This window comes from Octopus bimaculoides, chromosome 12 (genome assembly GCF_046866305.1).
Source record: "Octopus bimaculoides isolate indiv1 chromosome 12, ASM4686630v1, whole genome shotgun sequence".
NCBI lineage: Eukaryota > Metazoa > Mollusca > Cephalopoda > Octopoda > Octopodidae > Octopus > Octopus bimaculoides.
The window spans coordinates 68,121,248-68,144,081 of NC_142939.1; the positions used below are offsets into that span (position 1 = coordinate 68,121,248).

General features: G+C 31.9%; 1 protein-coding gene across 1 annotated transcript in view; it reads left to right on the plus strand.

Moving 5' to 3' along the window:
* The window catches only part of LOC106884467 (neprilysin-1), a 292,527-nt gene that overhangs the window by 227,188 nt on the left and 42,505 nt on the right, over positions 1–22,834 (plus strand). The window contains exons 12-13 of the mRNA XM_089361264.1: positions 4,803–4,880; positions 19,707–19,810. Coding sequence (XP_089217390.1) covers positions 4,803–4,880; positions 19,707–19,810 — 182 coding nt within the window. The remainder of the gene's footprint in view (positions 1–4,802; positions 4,881–19,706; positions 19,811–22,834) is intronic.

Below are 22,834 nucleotides of genomic sequence, written 5' to 3' on the forward strand. Positions count from 1 at the left end.
AAGCATCATCTTTTTAGTTTATTCTGATTGTGCTCAAAATTTCATATCAGAAAAGCTATCTTCATTGTGAATCCTGACGTTTTTTAAATTTTTTATATCGTATACACTTAATCCTTTTTCATCTGAAACTAATAGTTACAAATCTCTTTAACTACAGCATACGATTTTGGTGAAGTGCTACTATGGTAACACTGTTTCAAAAGCTATGGTAACGATAGCAGATTAAATATGATTCAGAAGTAGATATTCTGATAGGTTCACAGTATTTAAACACAAATAAAACGAAAAATATCGCACAGTTTCTTTGTTTCTTTGTTTCTTTGTTTCTTTGTTTCTTATATTCTATACAAATTCTTTTTATAAGCGTGTCTGATGCTGATCTATTGAAATTACCTAAAGTGACATCGTGACAAAATATGTTTCAAATAGCATTTCATTTCGTAAAATTACATTTCATTACCTCCTAATATGAAAAATGGATTGACACTTCGTAACTTTAACAAATTTTCTTTTATTTTGACATCACCGTTAATAAATAGTAGCATTTAAAAAAACGATTTTGTTGTTGATATACTTTTGTTTGCTTTCTGCTAGTTTATTTGATTATTTTGAATTTTCAATTATTATTATCAGTCTTCCGTTATTAACAAAATATGATAATAATAATTAAATAAACTAAGCCGTATTAATTTACAATGCTTTTACTTCTAGGAAGACAATATGTATTTACTACGGAGTGGTGGTGGTGGTGGTGGTGGTGGTGGTGGTGGGGAGATCTGTTTTAATAAAAGATTACTGAGAAATATTCCTTCCTTGATGTTATCTCAGTTTGTACAAATATAGTTCATCATTCAAATGAGAAACAATTCATGACACAGTTTTATTAAAAATTCAGGTTTTGAATCTAAACTAAATGCTTCAATACATGCTTATAGTAAAATCTCAAATCAAAAAGTTCCCAGCACATTAATATTTTCACTGTCTCAGATCACTCTATCAAAATATTAATTTAACTAATGTCAACATCTTCCACCGATGTTGTTCTCACAATTAGAGTTGTTTAGGAGTGTAGTATGTGAAACATGTTCTTGAACAACTATGTATATGGCAGTCATGTATCTCACATAAAGACGAATGATACAATAAATTAAAATGCTTTAAATGAACACCTAAATTGCTTAACGAATCCACCAGACAAGGAGCGTAGTTCTTTGTTAGTTGCCACCATAAACATAGCATGGAAACTATCTTAAAGTTATTTGCCTTTTTTATATGAGAAATGAATTATAAATTGTACAGATATTTTGGAAACACTAATTTAATCTTAATATTTCACTTAATAGAGTGAGATACCTAAAAATAAAATATTTCATTTCACTTGCACATCACTACTTCTCTTGACTATGACATTGGCATTACATTCACTCGTTGGACAGGTGTGTACATTCCTAACGTTGTAATTGTTTAATTTATAAAGTAAGATAGTATTGTGATGTTTGTGTATGTAACTTTGTAAGAGGAGAGGTGTTCACGGTGAGCTACCTCTTAAGCCTGATTTCCATTCTCGGCCAGAATCATTATACACCTTTAGAACTCTTAGAACAGTCAGTCACACACATCAAATACACCACTTCTTCTCCAAATAATATAAAACATCATGTCTATGCTACAAAACCTTATTTAATGCATTTTTTATGTTATTCTTCTGTGAGAGGATATGAAGTAATGGATTTAGAAAGAATAGTCAAAGTTACTATAGTCTGTTTGAGAAGCAGTATTGGGCATCGCTTTGAAGATTAAAGAAAATGCTTTGTTTAAAATGAGCAGAGAGAAAAGGACAGAATGGAAGGAATATAATATATTTGGCATTTAACAAGTGTTCTTAGCTGCGTAACTTACCACTTCACTCGCACGAAATTTTCCTGGTTTTAGATCAGAAAATACTTTTCTCTTGAACTGTATAAATTCCACTTGACGTGTGATGCAACCGTGACATCGCTAACAAGACAGATAATTAATACAAGCAAAGAAACTGGCCACAAAACGCTGAATTCTGTGCATGGATATATATAAGCTTGGAACAAATGTAATTTTCTAGAGGATTCCAGAATGTTCTATCAATTTCTAAATAATGTCATGAATAATTGGCTTTCAAACTTATTAATCATCAAACAACTTCAGTAGAAATTGTCGTTGATTCTTTGAATGGCTAAATACAATAGTTTTACGTACTCGTTATGTATTCTTAAAGTTAAAAAGAAATTTGTTATACCAAAAAGCTGTTTGAGTAATTTTGTTTCCTTATATGGACAAGAATGTGGAAAAGAGTTATAAATCAATGAATATTTATTTGCCTACAAAAATATACCCTGGTCAGTGATTATTATTTAAAATAATATTGACAGGGAGTATCAATTATAAGCATAATCTTCGTGTATTATGGCTATCTATAGTTTATATTATCTATAAGATTTGAACTCTAAACTGTGGTGGTGGTTGGGGTGGGGAATAGTGTTTCCACAATTCAAAACACTGCGCTGCAGGCAACAGGCAGTTGAATGCATTCATCTTACAGCTTGAACTAATACGTAATTGCCTGCTCAGTGGACACAGTGTAGCCACAGGTTAGAAAGTGAATCTCAGTTAAGCAGTTCAATATCAGATTGATTCCTCTGATAATTGGTATGTATGGCTACTAATTTCATAAATATTTTTGGATTTCCTCTTCTGTGGCAAAATTTTGAATAGAAAATTTGCTTAATTGTGATTTGATTCCGAGTGAAAGCGCGTGGCTAAGTGGTTATGGTATTCGGTTCATGATAATAAGGTCATCAAATTGATTCCCTGAAGAACACACGTTTATTTAATGTTGCTCCAATCCACTCAGCTGGCAAAAGTGCATGTACCGGTAACCAATGGCCAGCCTTGTCACATTCGCTGATTCTCCCTGACAAATATGTTAAGGGCACATGCGTCTGTGTTCAGCCACTTGCACGTTCATTTCACGAGCAGAACTGTTCTGTTGATTAAAGTCAACGGGAGCAACATACTTAGAGACAGGCCGTGTGTGTGTGTGTGTGTGTGTGTGTGTGTGTGTGTGTGTGTGTGTGTGTGTGTGTGTGTGTGTGTTTATAACAACCATCTGTGTCTTGTAGATGGAGTCAGATCGATTATAACTGACTCCATAATTTTCATGAACTTACTTAAACTCAGTATACCAGGTCGTCGAAACACTCGCCAATATTATAAATGTCCTTCCGCTTACATTAGTGAGCAGAAGTAACATTGACGACGGTTTATTTTATCAGAACTATTCAGAGTGTAACATCTAGTTCATTAACATTCTACGCACTTTATAACAGGTATCTAGTAGGTTCTTCTGTGATTGTTTATATGTTCTATATAAAATCATCTTCACGCAAAACACAGTTTAAAAACCCGTAAAACGAAACTAGATAATAGCGAACATATAATATATCGCTTACTATTCTGCGTTAAAGAGCTACTTTCTTACACGTTCCAATTAATGTAAACGAACAGAACATATGCGAAATGTATTGCTATCAAAGAAATAGTAAGAAGGACTAAATTGGCTACGTCTGCGACATGAACCCAATAAAATAACCTAGAAAACATGAACTTGTTTTATAGTAAATAAAATTCATCACCGAACACAAACGCAAATACAATATTGGAAGTACTGCAGCAGATACAAATATAATATTGACGTTAATACGTTATGTCATTTGCAAATCTTCCCAGGGGATTGTATTTTAACTGTTCTGAGACTGTTCGAACGAACATACAGACAAAATGACGTCAATGCTAAACTATAAGATTGTTATTGCAAAACAACAATTATATCTATTCAGTCGCTGAGTAAATATTTATAAATAATTTCACAAACAGATGTATATATATACACATGTATGTATGCATACACCCAAGTATGGATCCGTGTATGTATATACTGATGCGATAAAGATATCGTAATTTTGAAAATAGTATTTAGACATGATATTAACACGTACACACACACACATGTACGCATGCACACACATAGACACATATTATATATATACATATATACATATATTATATATATAGCGTTTTTGGAAGTGTCGTCTAAGTTTGATTTGAAAAAAGGGAGACAGTCTGTGGTGTCTATGTGTGTGTGTGTATGTGTGCGTTAGTGTGCGTGTATGTAATTTTGTAAACCAGTGTGCTGAGTTGCATCATCGCTCCGTTTTAGCAGTGACTTATCCATTCCACAAATGCACTTCGATAAAATAAAACCAATATTGAAATAATTACAAAGATCGGTAGCATCGACACAAAATCCCTTGTAAAGTTTGTGAATGCATGTGTGCGTGTGTGTGTGTGTGTGTGTCTGTGTTAGAGAGAGAGAGAGAGAGAGAGAGAGAGAGAGAGAGAGAGAGAGAGAGAGAGAGAAAGAAAATGTGTGTGTGTGTGTACAATGGCCGATTGGCACAGTTGCTTCAGCATCGGATAAACTGTTTTGCGGTAATTTGGCCGGTTCTTTAAGTTCAAATCCTACTGAGGTCAGCTTTGTCGTTTATCATTTCGGATCACTAAATAAAGAACACACACACGCACATACACCTGTGTATTTGTGTTTGTGCTGTGTTGTGTGTGTGTGTGTGTGTGTGTGTGTGTGTGTGTGTGTGTGTGTGTGTGTGTGTGTGTGTGTGTGTGTGTGTGTGTGTGAGTGCGTGCGCGTGTGTGCACTGAGTGGCGATGGAGATATATGTTGATGAAATATTTCCGAATTTTATTTTCAGGCAGAGAGTATGCGCGAGATGATTGGTTACCCAGACAAAATCTTGAATGACACGGAACTAGATCGTCAATATAAACAGGTAAGGAAATTGCTTTCTTAAAAACTGAAACGTCTACAATCTCCTCGCGGTGAAATGTTAACATTATTTTTAATTGTTTTTTTTTTGCCGAAATTACTTAAATATTGCTATCTCTTATAAAATGTTATGTTGTGAAAATTTGGAAGAAAATATGAGGTTACAAGATAACGCATAATATATTTTGTGCCGTATTTTAGAAGATTTACTACTTTTATAAGCAACGTTTATTGTTTCCATGGTTAATTAATGATACCAAATATTTAACTATTCATTAAAGGAGGAGGTAGTGAAATTATTCTATAGTTCCTCTGTTTTGATAAACACTAAAATCACAGGTGCAAAGTACTGCCGTTTTCCACCTCTTACACTTTCCAGGTGTTTTATGTATAAGCTTATCTCTCGAGAACTATTTAGGATATCTAGATAAATAGTCATGAAGGATTAAAACTAATTTGGGATTGTTTTAAAGAACAAAATATCCACTAAATTTTTGAGAGGTTGCAAAAGAACAATCATATTTATTAATAAAAATAGCTGACTCTAATTTTCGGATCATTCCATAAATATGTAAATCACGTTGTTGTGAATTCGCACAGAGATGCGATAGCAAGAATACATGATAGAACAGAAATGCAGTCGTATGTATTCATATGTTTTATAAGAGAATTGGAGATGTAAGAAAAATAAATGGATTCAACAAGGAATGCAAATTTACTTGTATAAATGGCCTCTCCACAGCTTATTACACGTATGGCTTTAGTAATCATTAAAATAGTATTTCAGGAACATGGTGCAGAAAATGTGTGTCCTTTATAGAAATCCAGCCTATAAGGAAATTGAAATCGTAAAACTGGTCGATTGGAAAATTGATTACACTGGAAAAAAATCCCACTTTAATGTAAAAAATGATGCAGCAGGAAGAAAAAAGATATTTCCTCTCGATATCTCTTTAATAGGAGATCACCATTTCTATGATATAGACATTATTGGCAAATCTATTCTGAAGAATATTTCTTTAAAGAAATGAGCATTAAGAACATGGGCTCTATGTAAATCATATCTCTGTAAATACTTTTTCTTTAAAAATTCCTTTTATATCTACTACATTTTTTTTCTTTTTTTTTTGTTAAACTATCATTAAAGAAAATGTCTTAAAGATTCTACAGAGAAAATGCGAGAACGTATTACAATGTAAATACGTTGATGTTTTATGAAATATTCTTAAACAGAAATGCTGATCGATAGATGGTGTCATCAAAATGGAAAAAGTTAAAGACAAAGCTATAAATTTTCTTAAAAAACATGCAACATTATTTAGCATACTGAGTTAAACATGTTACTATATACAAGTTCATACAACTGCTTAGCTATCTATCTATCTATCTATCTATCTATCTATCTATCTATCTATCTATCTATCTATAGTAACTTTCTTCGTTCCTGTTTAACACGTTCTTACCATCTGTATGTGTGTGTGTGTGTGTGTGTGTGTGTGTAATTTGCAATTACCTAATTTTGTAGTAGAGAAATCGGCTTACAAACTCTTATGTTGAAAATAATTCCTAAGTAAATTAGCAGTATTTGTTTATTTATTTATAATCCTGTGATTCTCTTATTTTCTGGAAATCATTCCAGCACTTTCCCCTTCCATATAATTATTTTCTTTATTCACTTTTGTACTTCTACGATTTCTAAATACACGAAGCTAAAGAAAATATATCAGAAACAAATAGAAAAAAAAAAGACAACAGACGAATCAAATAAATGCAAGTTGTTCTGATGCGAATTAAATCTTGAAAAGTTTAGATCCAACCTGTTGGCTACAATGCTTTGATTAGTTATATGCAGTTTGAGAGCAAATGATTTGGACACTTATTGTTTGGAAGGAGAGAATTGCAAAGGTCTTCATATTGCAACCGCACGAAGCAGCCATGTTCGCATTTATACAGATAAAATAATATGTTACGTTCGGTGTAGCTGCCATATTTCATTATGTGGTTTGTTTCCTAATTTAAGCATTAAAAAAGGCATAGTTTCTTTCAACTAAACACTGTGGCAGCAGTAAGGTTCACCATTTTAAGGCTAAGTTTAAGAAAGTCCACATATAAAGCGACAACATCGCCATCGGAAAAAACATATTTGTGCCTACTACTACTACTACTACTACTACTACTACTACTACTACTACTACTACTACTACTACTACTACTACTACTACTACTTTAGATATACCCTACTAATCTATGAGTATTGCAAAAGTCGGCATTCCTTGGAACTGCACGCATATTAGGTAAAGAACTGTCTGTCTAAGATCCCTGTTGCGACTTTTGAAATAGTACAAACCCACGGTAGACACAGTATCTTCAATCAGCATACTCGCGATATTGTATACTGTGCCACATCTATAGTAATAATAATAATAATAATAATAATAATAATAATAATAATAATAATAATAATAATAATAATAATAATAATAAGAAGAAGAAGAAGAAGAAGAAGAAGAAGAAGAATGTTGATGACAACAACAGCAGTAACAACAACAACAACAACAATGATAGCAGCAACAACAGTAAAAACAATACTGCTAGCTTAAAAATTAGTTTCTATTTTTCGTTTAAGCGACTGGAGCCATATTCGCTCTTAAATATCATCGACAGAACTACCACAAGATGCGTGGTTTGGATTTTGTTAGCATACATTATTTTCTCAAATTGTCTCATAGCATCTTGGAGCTTTTTACGTTAAATACCATACACACACACACTCACACACACAGACACAGACACACTAAAACGCACGTACACACACATACACACATACACACAGATACACACACACACACATATATATATATATACCTATGTTTAATCCCTGCATATGTGTGTGTAAATATATATATACACTTATATATAATCCCTGCATAGGTATATATATATATATATATATATATATATATATATATATATGTGCCGGATTATTTATTTATTAATGTATGTATTTACTGATCTGTTCTTTGCCTTTAAAGACAGGCACGAACATTTTCCATTAAGGAGGGTAAAACTATCATATATAAATGAGATTCATAAGAAAAAAAAAAAGATTAGCAAAAAATATCCTATTGATGTCAACCTAAGTGAAGCTACTACAGTCACGATAGAATCTCACTTAAAGGTCGACATTTGACCAAAAGACGTAACTGAATAGTAAAGTTACTTTCTGCTCTTATTCTTTATATTTCTCTATTTAAAATTTTTCTTAATTGTTTAATATTTTTTCGTTTTTTCTTGATACTACGCCACAGGCTCTTCCTCAATAACAATCGCATTTTCTCTTTCCTTGGTCATATTCGAACATTACCTTTATGCTTATTCTTTGGAAATGCGAAGGCGAAAGAAATGTTTCTTGTTAAGAAACAACGTAAGAAATAGAGAGATTTTGAACAATTGAAAATATTTTTGAAAATTTTATTTTGCACAGGGGTAGCCATGGTTGTGTGGTTAAAAAGTTTGCGTCGCAATCACGAGGTTTTGGGTTCAGTTCCACTGTGCGGCTCCTTCGGCAAGAATTTTTTCTACTATGACACTCGACTGAAAGACGGAAACTGTGGAGAAGCCCTTCGTATGCGTTTTCAAGCTTATATTTCTATCGGTTTCTCCCACCGTTTCACAACCTCTTGGTTTGTTTAGAATTCCATAATGTAGAAAAAGAGAATAATAAAGTAATTTACAAATATTTTTAGACGATAAATACTAGGGCTGATTTGATCGACTACATATATATATAAAGTGCTTCAGTATGGCCGCATTTCAATGATTGAAATAAATGAAAGAAAAGATCACTGGGGTCGATCTAATCGACAACCCCGTCACCCAAAATTTCAGGCCGTGTGCCTTTAGCTTTAGTAGAAAGGATATATATATATAAATATATATATATATATATATATATATATATATATATATATATATATATATATATATATATATAGTTGAGATTTGTAGGAAAACAAAAGGCAAAGACAGGTGTGTGAACAACAAGCCGGTGTATTAGTCTAACGGTCGGAAATATGAAACAGTCTTTTATGTTTCGAGCCTATGCTCTTCAACAGAAAGGAATAGAGAAAATAAACAGAGAGAGTGAAAAGGACCTGTAGATTTCAGTGGTCCATATATATATATTCGTTATCAACGACGGAATCAGAGTTAGTTCAGATTATTAATCTGTATATCAATGTTGATTTACTGTAGAAAGCTTAAAATTTCAGTATTCGCCACTAGAGAATACTTCGTGTAGACGTATGGAGACAAAAAGCACAGAAGTATTAGGAACAGACGAAGAGCGTCTCGCACGGGTGGTGGAATCTCTGAATCTAGGTTTCAGCTACTTTGATTGTCATCAGAAGTTTGTATCAACTACACATACACACACACCCACTGTAGTATATCTACTCTACAATCCAAATTACTTATAACTATCCTGAGAAGCATCACATTTGTATCACATAGTAGTAGACTTATGTCCCCTGTATGCTGTACTGAGATTCGAAAGAGAGCGAGTATTTGCCTTCAGAATCCATGAATAATCTCGGTTTGTCAAAGTGAGCTCATTCTATTACATGCGAGACGTTATTATATGACCTCCATTTACCTCTGCGTCTCATAGTTAATAAATATAAGCAACTAAGGTGAAAATGCTGTGCAGATGACATTTAACATGATCGGAACATGTCGTTTGTTATCAGTGTTAACTTTACACAAGACAACTACTACTAACTGCTTTGTCTTTATTTTCCTATTCCAAATTTAAATTGCTATCACTGCTGCAGTTTTGTCTTTAGTTTTTACTTTACGAATTCAAACGCAATTTAGAATACAAATTTTACATATTTATGAAGGTCTTGCATATAAGATGTATTACAACTAACAGAATCGACCGTATATATATTTTTAGTGCTGCCTACTCACCTCACATATTTCCTAACGTGTTAATCTTTTCAGATCCTCAGACTTTCTTGTAACATCTGAAAATTTCAACCGGTTGGAGAATTTGTCACAACGAAAACAAGAAAAACATCTAATTTATTGTTTAGATTCTGCTTTTCACATGAAGTTGTTCTATTATTGTGGATTTCACTGATCATTTGATGATATTCTTATCTTAACTGATCTATCTATCTATCTATCTATCTATCTATCTATCTATCTATCTATCTATCTATCTATCTTACAGGTATATATATATATATATATATATATATATATATATATATATATATATATATATATATATATATATATATATATATATATATATATATATATATATATATATATATATATATATATATATATATATATATGTATACATATATATGCATACGTGCATACATTCGTACATGAATATATGAAAGAAGCACTATAAACACACACACACACACACACACACACACACACGAGTGGATGAGCGTATTTGAGTGTTGGCATAAAGGAAGCTACCTAAGGACATCTGTTCCCTTCAAGCCAACGCGTTCATATCGCGCGTTTCCTCTCTGATGGTTTTCTCTTTTATTTCTCTTATCCTTTTTTTCTTTATTTCTTATCAATCCACATGTGCACTAACTGAACTTTTCTTCAGTTCACATACATTCACCTTCGTATCTACGCACCGTGTGCAGTTCATAGATTCACGTAGAACCCCCCCCCCCTAATTTTTGCATGTGTATCTGTGTGTGTATGTATGTTTGTATGTAAGTGGATGTGTACTAGTTTGTGTGTGTGTGTATGCGTGCTTGTGTGTGTATGTGTGCATGTTTATAGTGTTGTATGTTATACTTGAATAAAAAGGTAGATATTTCTCTCCTATTGCCTCTGTCTGTCTGTCTGGCTGCACATGAGTGTGTGTGCATGTGTGCTTGCGTATGTGTGCATGTGTGTACTGGGGCAAATACAACCCCCTCACCCTTCACCCTACACATACATATCACACACTGCTCCATGCCTATTCTTTCTCTCTCTCTCTCTCCCTCTCTCTCTGACCCTCTCTCTCTCTCTCTCTCTCTCTCTCTCTTTGTCACTCTCTTTTCTTTAGTTATCTATATTTGTATACGTTCACTTACATGCACGCGTTGCTTCTTTCTTCCTAATTCCTTAGTTTTTCGTTCTCAATTCCTTCCATCTTTCCTTTCACCTGTCTATTTCATATCGAATACATATTGTTTACATATTTCGTCTGCATGATTTTCTCTCCTTCCCGTCTATATATTCTCCCCCCCCCACTCTCATATTTTATTCATTCGCTTCTCCTCCTCTTCATCATCATTTTCACAAGACTAGCATTTTTTACTCTTTTCTGTTCTTTCTGTAAAATTAGCTTATTTCATTTAATCATTCGTTCGATCTTTCTTTCCATTTTCTTTCATTCTTCATCTAATCATTTTATTCATTTCTTTCACTGTTCTCTCTCTCTCTCTCTCTCTCTCTCTCTCTCTCTCTCTCTCTCTCCTTTTGCTTGTCTGTGTGTTTTTCTATCTCTCTTACTCTGTCTCAACGCGTATATGTCTATTACATATATGTATGTGTGTGTGTGTGTGTGTGTGTGTGTGTGTCTGTCTGATTCTCCCTCTCCCTTGCTCTGTCTGTCTGTCTGTCTGTCTGTCTGTATGTCTGTCTGTCTCTCTCTCTCTCTCTCTCTCTCTCTCTCTCTGTATATATATATATATATATATATATATATATATATATATATATATACATGATATATATATATATATATATATATATATATTTAACTTTACACACATACACTGTATATATATATTTATTTCTATAATATAAATATACCTGTGCATCAGACTACCTACCTACCTACCTACCTACCTACCTACCTACCTACCTACCTACCTACCTACCTACCTACCTACCTACCTACCTATCTATCTATCTATCTATCTATTATCATTCCCTTTTTTTTTCAACTTTTAAAATGTTTCTGTCATCCTAGTATTTTTTCATTCCCCATCCTTCATGCAATATTTTTCATTTGTTTTATTGTTATTGCTACATGTGTTTATAATATTTCCATGTTTTAAAATACTCCTTCTTTCTCTTCTTTCCAATTATTCTCTTCCTTTCTTCGTTTCTCTGCCTATTTCTCATTCTCATTCTGCTTCACACTTCCCTTTTCATCGCTGTTATCGGGAAATCTTCGAAAGTAGCAAATGTTCACTAAGTGATGAAGATAACATACTTTCTTGCAAATAAATAAATCAACACAGAAACGTAATAAAAATAAATTCATAAAAAATAGAATTGAATGTACATAAACACCCCGTGTTCAATGACGCTGCATTAAACTTTCTTCTTATTCTTAGCAATCAGCTGTAGATATTTTTCTTTAATTTAATTTTTTTTTTCGCGTGAGTTTTCTATAGATAAGAATAGGAAAAAGCCAACGACAGTTCTAGACGTTTCAGTAACGCTTTCATATTGTAAATTTGTTTTAGTATAAATTGATATATGCATTTATGTAACACCTCCACACACATAGTACATACACACAGACACACACACACACACAGATATATACATATATGTTATATACATATATGTTATATACATATATATCATAAATATATATAGCATATATCATGTATGTGTGTGTGAGTGTACACACACACACAAACATACACACACACACACACACACACACATACATATATATATATACCCATATGAATGTGTGTACAATAATATATATACATATATATGTATATGTATGTCTAAGTATACAAACACACACACATACTTCTTAAAATAGTAATTCTAGGAAGTATAAAAATACACACACTTGATGTTGTATAAAGAATGGAAGAACAGATTGTGATGATGTCTTAGTAATAGTAATTGTACTGTTGCGTTAGTAATTGTTAAAATTGGTGCAGTTTAAGTAATACTGTTTTGTAGTAAAATTAGAGGATTGGATAGAAAATATTAGTAAAAGCAGTAAAGTGGAAAAATAAAATCTCGTGAAACAGCATGATGCTGATTGGAGAGAAAAAGTGTTGAAATAGTAATATTTTCTCACATTGGTGATAGAATCAGTCTGGCTATGCTTAAATCCATGATGTTTCATCATAGAAACATAGTTTTCATATATATATATATATATATATATATATATATATATATATATATATATATATATATATGTGTGTGTGTGTGTGTGTGTGTGTGTGTGTGAGGTGCATGTGTATGTGTGTATGTGTGGGTGTATTTATATATATATATATATATGTATTTATGTATATATATATATACATAGATATATATATACACATATGTATATGTATATATATATATATATATATATATATATATATATATATATATATATATATATATATATATATATGTATATATATATATATATGTATATATATATATATATATATAAATATATATGTATATATATATATATATATGTATATATATATATATGTATATATATATATATATATATATATATATATATATATATATATATATATATATATATATATATATATATATATATATATATATGTATGTATACGTGTATGAACGTAGAAGTGGTAGTTCGGTTATGTTATAGATGTTGATTTTGTTTTATTTGAGAGTAAACAACTAATTTATACCCGGTGTTTAGGAAACTGAATCAGCTTATCCTATCTGATGCTACTAATTCAAACAACTTATTTCCATTTGCACACCCATACACGCGTACGCATGCGTATATTTATATAAGTATGTAGACAAAAGATCTATGACGCTGATGCCCTTTATTTGATTAAAGGATCGAGATTTTCTCGCGCGTAAAATCCAATTCCTTTTTGTAAACCGGCGAAATTTTCGTCAATTCCTCAGTATGTTAAGAGCAGCGTCTCTAGTACCCAGTGAAGCTGGTAATCTAGTAAGACGAAATGAACAGTGAATAAATTCAAAATATTTGTATGGAGGTGTTTAATCTATATCTGAATGATACCTGTTTGTGAGAAGGTATTTCGTAGCCAAAGCTGTTAATCATTTGTGCACAGAAGTCTTCCGTGTTTTGAAATCAAAAGGAAAAGGATCTCTTGTCAAAAAAAGTAACGTTGCAATGTTATACCCGCACTCCAGGTTATACAAATGCTGGTAGAATGTAAGAATGAGGAAGATCTCTCGACTTACGAATTCATGAAACGAATCTGATCCAATGTATATGAGTTAGATAGAGCCGTGAGGTTGGACATTTTATCGGATAAACGATCGTCCTTGGCACGTCCGAAAGATTTGTTTATAGTGTTCGCAAAACCTTCTATCAAAAGGTCACTTCCCCACCCAATGACACACAGAAGCTCAATTTAGTCAAATCTGGCTATCAAAAAACAACTGTCATAGAAGACACCTTAGTTTATATAGATCTAGGTATGACAATTCGCTCACTAGTGACAAAAGAGAGAAGCTTTTTGTATAGATCCATCTACGAGAAACCCATGGTGACCAGAGAAAGCTCACTTATTTATAAATCTAGTGGCGCGTGAAAGGAGAAAGATCGAGTTTTAAAAAATCTGGCTCAGTGATATGAAAAGAAGATCTAACTTTTATAAAGGTCTCATTATGAAAATATAAGTAGGGCTGATATTTAAGTTGATCAAGAAATTGAGAGTTTGCCACAAATATTGACAATATTCAATTGTTAGAGATAGAGAAAGTGACAGAGAGTTAGGTCGCTTCGTTGTTAAGATCTAAAAGACACGTTGCAACACGTGATCCGATCTTTGTATGGAATTTAATGGCAGCTGTGCAGAGTGGTGGTCCTTGAGACCTATGTACATTCTTCACTGCTATACAGCAGTTCCGGTGACAAAGGAATGGTCATACACTGCTCGAGAAGGTAATCAACACGCCATAAACTCCAAAGTTCGAAAATACATTAGTGATTCTGAACGTCCCCGACATTCAGGAAATGTGTTTTTCTATTTTTTTAAATTTTGATTTTAGTGTTTGTTCTTGTTACAAGCTCATTGCTAAGGGAACCACAAATAATAACATATCGTTGGAACATCAAAACGAAAAAAATAAATTATAGAATTAATGATTTTAAATTACATCGTTTATTAATTAACTACCATAGAGTTTATATTTATTTAAAGTCTGTTGATATTTTGTATCATATATATATATATATATATATATATATATATATATATATATATATATAAACTAGAATCGAACAAACCCGTTAGTTTTGTGACAAATGTAATTTAAAGAAAAAAAATTGACAAAATATTCAGCCAAACGTATGGAATTTATCATGGAATTTATTTCTCAAGAAGAAGCTGATTCGCGAAAATACCTTTAAGGTGGCATATTTTCTTAGAACTGGTATATAGATGTCACAAAAGTACTCTTATGGTAATGAGTGTGATTGACGCAGGTGGTGTGTGAATCTGTACAAATTAATAATCAATATTTCCATACTGATTGGTTCCATAAACTGATTGGTTCCATAACGCAAAAAAAAAAGAAAAGAAAAACGAAACTTATTCATTGTAGAAAAATCATGTCTGATAAGAAAAACTCTCTGCAATATTTCTACAGAATACAACAAACAGGTTCTAATGAAAGACGTTTTTATTTATTTATTTATTTATTTTTTGTAAATACAAAATTATTAATGCAATAGAGCGAAATGGATTGTGTTTGTTGTAGATATAATTGGTTAAACGCACATGTTCTCGAACCTACACACCCACTCACTGACACACACAAATGAATCACGAATATATATGCATATGTATATATGAAATTGAGTAAACAAATATAGATATATATATATAGACACAAAGATAGCTAGATACATATATAAATTCAGATTCATTTATGACATACAAATACAAGAATATGTGTGTGTGTGTATGTGTGTGAATGTGTGTGTATGTCTTCATTTCTGTATATATATGCATGAAGATAAACAATTAGTAACAGAGTTGCGATTCTATATAATGATATATTTACCATTGAATGTAATATATATATATATATATATATATATATATATATATATATATATATATATATATATATATATATATATATATATATATATATATATATATATATACACACATATATATATATATATATATATATATATATATATATACATATACAAATGTATATAAATATATATATATTTATTATATATATATTTTATATATATATATATATATATATATATATATATATATATATATATATATATATATACATATATATATATATATATATATATATATATATATATATATATATATATATATATATATATACATATATAATATACATACACACATATATAATGCAACGTAAATTTGCAGTTAAGTTTAATTTAATGTACCCATTACAGAAATTAAAGCTCTCTCCTCTCTCTACCTTTCTCTCTCTTTCTTTGTCTGTCCCTTTCTGTTTTTCTCCTCTCAACTCTCTCTTTCGGTATGCATGTATCACTTTGTCTGTCTTTCTTTACCAATCTTCATTCAATTTGTTCTCGGTTATTTTCTTCGCGTATTTGTGAGTGCTTGACAAACAAGTGTTGTATCAAACTGTACTTGATACGACTACATCAAATAATGAAAGAGATGAATTCGTTTCTAGAAGAACCATTTCTTGCTCGGTGGCTGGAAGGTTCAAAACCCCTCAGTGACTCTACGTTTCTCATGAGCTAAACTCTTTGCACAGTGGGACTTTTGAAGACAATATCGTATTTTCTTTGAGCGGAGGAGTGTGAGGTATATGCGTGTGGTGTCTTGTTTGTGGTTGCCAAATTGAAGGGGTACGTAAAGATAAAAGATATTTCATTAGCTCCCCTCACCAACTCCCCAAGCTTTCAGTCATTCTGTAACATCTCTTATCCTTAACTCGCCCTGGGACACCGGGTGTGTCTCAGTAAGTGACTGTAAGAAAGATGCAGATTGAAAGTAAAAATAATAATAATAATGATAACAGTGATAATCTAATATATATGTATGTATATATGTATATATATATATATATATATATATATATATATATATATATATATATATATATATAAATATACATATATACATATATATATATATATATATATATATATATATATATATATATATATATATATATATATATATATATATATATATATATATATATATATATATATATATATATATATATGTACGAGGACAACGACAAGACCGATGCTAGTCTTCAGCCATTTACTTTCAAGTTTAAAATGGCTGACGACTAGCATCGCGCTTGAAAGTGAAGAGTACCAACAAATTTGAATCAAACTGTTTTGATCCACACACACACAGACAGACACGCACACACACACACACACACACACACACACCACACACACACAAACACACTCACACACACGCCACACACGCATTTGTATATATATATATGCATACATGGATACACTCATACTTTGAGTTCTATTTTTTCCTATTTGCATTACTATACCTCTGTGTATATGAGGGTGTATGTGTGTGTGTGTGCATGTGTGGGTGTATATATGTATACATAAATTCTACATAGTTATATGTATACAGATGTATATTATACACACACACACGTATGTATATATATATATAAATATACACACACATACACACAGCATACACACAGACACATATATGCACTTATAGCCAGATGAATTTAAGCCAGCCGAAACTTCGAAATCACTGCTAACCCTCTTTATTTAAATGTCTACCGGACACGTACTCCACAAAAAGTATTGCATATTTAGTTTATATTAAATTGCCTTTAATATAGAACAGAAAACGTGCGCGCGCACACACACACATGCACACGCGCACACACACACACACATGCACACACGCACACACACACACACATGTACGATTGTATATTTGCAACCCGTTTTAACTATTGTAATCATGTCATTCGATTGTCTTATTGTCTTTCCATTATTGTTTGCGTCCATTGTTTTCTTGTAATTCTTGTTGTTTTATTATTCGTCATCACTTCATGTTTTGCTGATTCCTAATAGCAAAATGAAATTACGTGTGACTGTCCCAGACATTACGTTATGGCCAATAACTCGCTGGATGTTGTTCTCTCGATTTTACTAGTTTACTTATCTCTGTATACTTCCACGTATTTGGTGAGGATTTATTCAGACGTTGCAAAACAAAGTTCAGCACCAGAAAACCTAAGAGAATAAATGGTTGGTATCAAAGCCGAAAAAAACAACAACAAAAAAAAAACGAGAAAACAAAGCAGAAAAATAAAAGTAACTTCCAAAAAGTGTTAGAAGTTGTGATTGTTGTTTTACCCAAATTATTTTTGATCAAATCAGATTTATGATCGAAGCCATTGAAGTTACACTCTTCCCGCCTTTGTTCCCGTATTGTGTATGCAAGACTACATTAAATAATATCCCAGTTGAAAGGCGATACGGTCTGGTTGGAAGGAGAATTGTTTGCCATTTCTAGCAGTTTATGTGGCGATATAGCAATGTAGTGATGTTTATTGATAATGTTTGACTGTCATGAGAAGTGAATTGTAAAGTTTAGAGTGGATCCTCGCTCCTTGCTGCTTGTGAGATTCCAAGCAAGAATATGGCAATTACTCTCAACGTATTCAGGTACTAAGTGGCAGACAGTCATCTTGATTGGAAAAGTCTATAGGTTTAGTAACCTATTCATGAGGACTTTTGAATTCAACAGTATATTTCTGCTACTGGGAGTACCAGCCACATTTCTTGATTGTGCATGTGTGGTCTGTATGTGTGTGTGGGGGTGAATGAATGAATATGCTTGTGCATGTGTGTGTGTATGTACGTGTGTGTAAGGGTGTGTGTGTGTACGAGCGTATGTGCGTGGGTATGTGTGTGTGTTAATAGGTGTGTGCATGTCTGCGTGTGGCTGCAGTATGGTGGAACGGTGAAAGGGGTCTGCATCCCGGATTTATTCTTGCGGCATGAGATCTTAGGAGAGTGACGTTTAGCATTGTCCCGAAACCGCTAAGCCATCCGAGGTGGAAATGGGTGGACGAAAACCGCGTGGAAACCCGTCAAATAGATTGCTCTGTTAATTCAAAGGTCGAGCCTGGTCACGTACTGTATCTCACTAATACGACTCGGGAACACCATTTGCGCATCTGTGGAATACTTGGCAGTTTGGGCGTTAATTCAATGAGTTTATTGAACAATGCAACGCGCATACTTGAAACTGACGGAGATCCATCTCTAGTGCATGGATACATGAACACATATATACATACATGCATACGTACGTACATATATACATGCATATAGAGAGTGGCGGGGAGAAAGTGAGAGAGAGACATACATATAAGTGTGCGCATTTGCGTATATGTGTTTATTGCGTGTACATTGGCCGTTATAAAGTAAAGGCGTGCTTTCTGTTCGTTAATATTTCCGAGAAGCGTGTAAATGTTGAATGAATCACGACATATTGAATAAAGTATTAAAATCTGATTTGCTACCATTTACAAGTGTTACGATAAGTAATAAATCCAAAATTAATGACACATTATGAGAAACGTTTGCCGTTCATAGTTGACGACTATGGTGATTTGGCGCATATTAAACGTGAGTTTAGTGAAATGTTATGAAGTGGCTAAACAATTACTGCTTTGGAGAGAACGGTAATGTTACATAGAGATAAGGGTCGACATGATATGATGTAAATGTTCAAAGTGTGATTGTTGATCATATAGTATTTCATGCTGTATCAATAATGATTATTAATTGTTGAATTGTTTATTGTAGATCGATTATGACCCGGATAACTTTATGAAGAATGTTCTAGAGACCATGAAGGGCAATGCCATTGAAAATCTTAAGGTCTTAAGGGATACTGTGGACAAGGACAGGTAAGGCTTCCAAACGTTATTCCATCCAATTTTTAAAAAAATCTCTGAGGTGGTTTAAACTCTGAGTAACCTGAATGCCTTGGGATTTTATCTGAGGACGTGGAATAAGTACAGTGTTATTGTACGCCCAGGAAAGGAAAGAAAAGAAAGCGGAGCTCTTCATCACAAATATAGGATAAGTCCAAAGAAGGGAAGACTGAGAAAGAAAATCGTCAATGATGTACATCCGGTCATATTTGTACATAAATTTATATATATATATATATGTATATGTGTGTTTGTGTGTGGGCATGTATGAATATGTGAGTATGTTTATGCATGTGTGTCTGTGTTTGTGTGTTTCTGTATGTATGTGTGTGTGTGTGTGTGTGTGTAAACTGTATATTCAAAAACAAAAAGATTTCGAGGTAGCTCTACTTAATCGTTCTGCCAGACATATCCGTCAATTCTACCTCAAAGCCAACTAAAATGTCTTTCAAAAACATAGAGAACATTTTAGATTTAGTCCTTAAAGACGTGGTAGTCATATCCAGAGCGCTTTTGATAGAAACGTGTGCTCAGTAATAACTGATCTAAGCCTAAACACCACTAACAACTATTTATTTCTAAATTTGTTGTTGAAATTTAACATCTGAGACTAATAACCTGATGTAGAACTCAATATATGTATTGTTCAGAACGAAGTGGTAAACGAGTATAGAGCGGTAATAATTCCATTAGCTTGCGGGTGTTTCTACTGTACGATGCAGAAGGTTCATAGTTGAGTGCCTGAATAGCACATTATAACTTCATCAGATCCTTGAATATGAAGTGCAATTTATCTGGGGAAAATAAGTAGATTTGTGCATTTCCCTTTATATATACACAAATGTAATTCAACAATGAGTCCAGCGCGCCTGACATCAGAAACAACCGGAAACCTTTGGAGTTCATAAGATAATCACTTATTGCTTGTCATCTCATGTTCTTATGCATCCATAATTTCTATTCATCTGCCCGTTTTCACCTTTGTGCTTAAGTGAAAATTAGTGATTTGGTCATTTTGACTGCTATATCTAGCATGCCGGTACGGCTTGTTAGTACCCTTAATCGTTAATTGATAATTTCTTACTGATGTGGTTATTGTTTTGCGCATGCTAAGCCATTGGTATTATTATAAACAATAATATCCTCAAATATATATATATATATATATATATATATATATATATATATATATATATATATATATATATATATATATATATATATATATATATATATATATAATATATATATATATATATATATATATATATATTTATATATATATATATATATATATATATATATATATATATATATATATATATATATATATATATATATATATATATATATATATATATATATATATATTTATATATATATTTATATATATATAAACACATACAATATCTCTACATATATATTTCTGAAAGAATATACATAGAAACACACACATATATATATATATATATACATATATATAAATATATTTCGTGTATATACATGTATGAGCGTATATAAATGCATTAGTATTTATTTATATATCTAAGTCTATGTATGTCTATGCGTGTAGATGTGTACGTGTATGTGTGTGATTCTGTATGTTTGTATGTGTCCCTGTGTGTGTGCATCTATGCTTACGTGACATGCTATGTGTCTGTGCATATGCTCTCGCATTCGAGTGATTATACATCACTGTTTCTCTTACATTATACAATAAGTGATTTAGTTGAAGATGATCAGTGAGACAGATTAATTATTATACATGACATAAAACTCTTCCAACTTGTTAAGACACCAAACTGAAATTAATATAAATCACTTGTGTATTCATTAACCGAGAATATAGTGGAATCATTTCTGTTGTAGTGTCTAAATCAGTGGAATGAATTTAGTTTAGAAATGACTCTTTAACATTGCCTTGGTTTTGCTGCTCGAAACGATAAACGCTGCTTCACTTCACCATCTATTTACAAGGTAGTCATAATGAATTAAATTAATTTACCACCATCTTTCTGATGATTAAAGTTCTTGACCTCTGAATATTTTAAACATTGTTCCCATGTCAAATATTAACTCAGTCGACCTAATCTAAATTCTAATTGCTGTACTTCAAGACAATGGATTACACACTGACCACTTCTTTTAAATTTCTCTCATTTCTCTGTGACTTTTAGAGGCACCATGTTTGGAATCCTATTAAGTTATTTAACACGAGATATATTTGACAGTTATTTATAAGAGTACGAATGTGATTCCTTACATTTTCAGATATCGAGCAAAGATTATTACATACTGACTGAATATTTTCTTTCATTACTAAATCTAGAAAATAATATACGCTGTATTTTCCAAAAATTATGGAGAAGAAAGATAAGATGATTTTAATGATTCTGTATTGTGATTATAATGAATAAAAATGCATTAATAATTCTGAATTCAAAATATTGTGCACACATCTATCATAAATAAAAATCTACCTTCTTGACTTTCATGCTGACAACGATATAATAATGAACATTACAATAAACAGAACTTATTGAAATCTGTTTTCACGTATTAATTACATTAAGTAGGTTTATTATTATTATTCTAAAGAAGTTTTTCAGTGTGTTTATTGAATTTGCTCCAATTTGGTGTAGCCTACTGCTTGATTGTTATCGGAGCAAATACATCTGAAGGTTAAAACGAAGAATTTTCTTTCAGAGCCAGTTTACATGAGTATCAATTATATAATATGACAAAGGTAGTTTCTTGAATTTTCATGATCAGAAGAAGCTATTGATTACTCATCAATCATGGTGAACCTTCTCAAAGATTTCTGTTAATTATTTCCGTTAGATACATGATTAAATATAATTAAGTATCACATTCATTATTAAATTAAGCTGATTCAAATAGTTTGAAACACTCTAATCTAAACCTAAGCATTAGTAGAATACAAATAAAACAGCGCATTTTGCATCATCGCTCGTTTTACACAGATTACATCCGTAA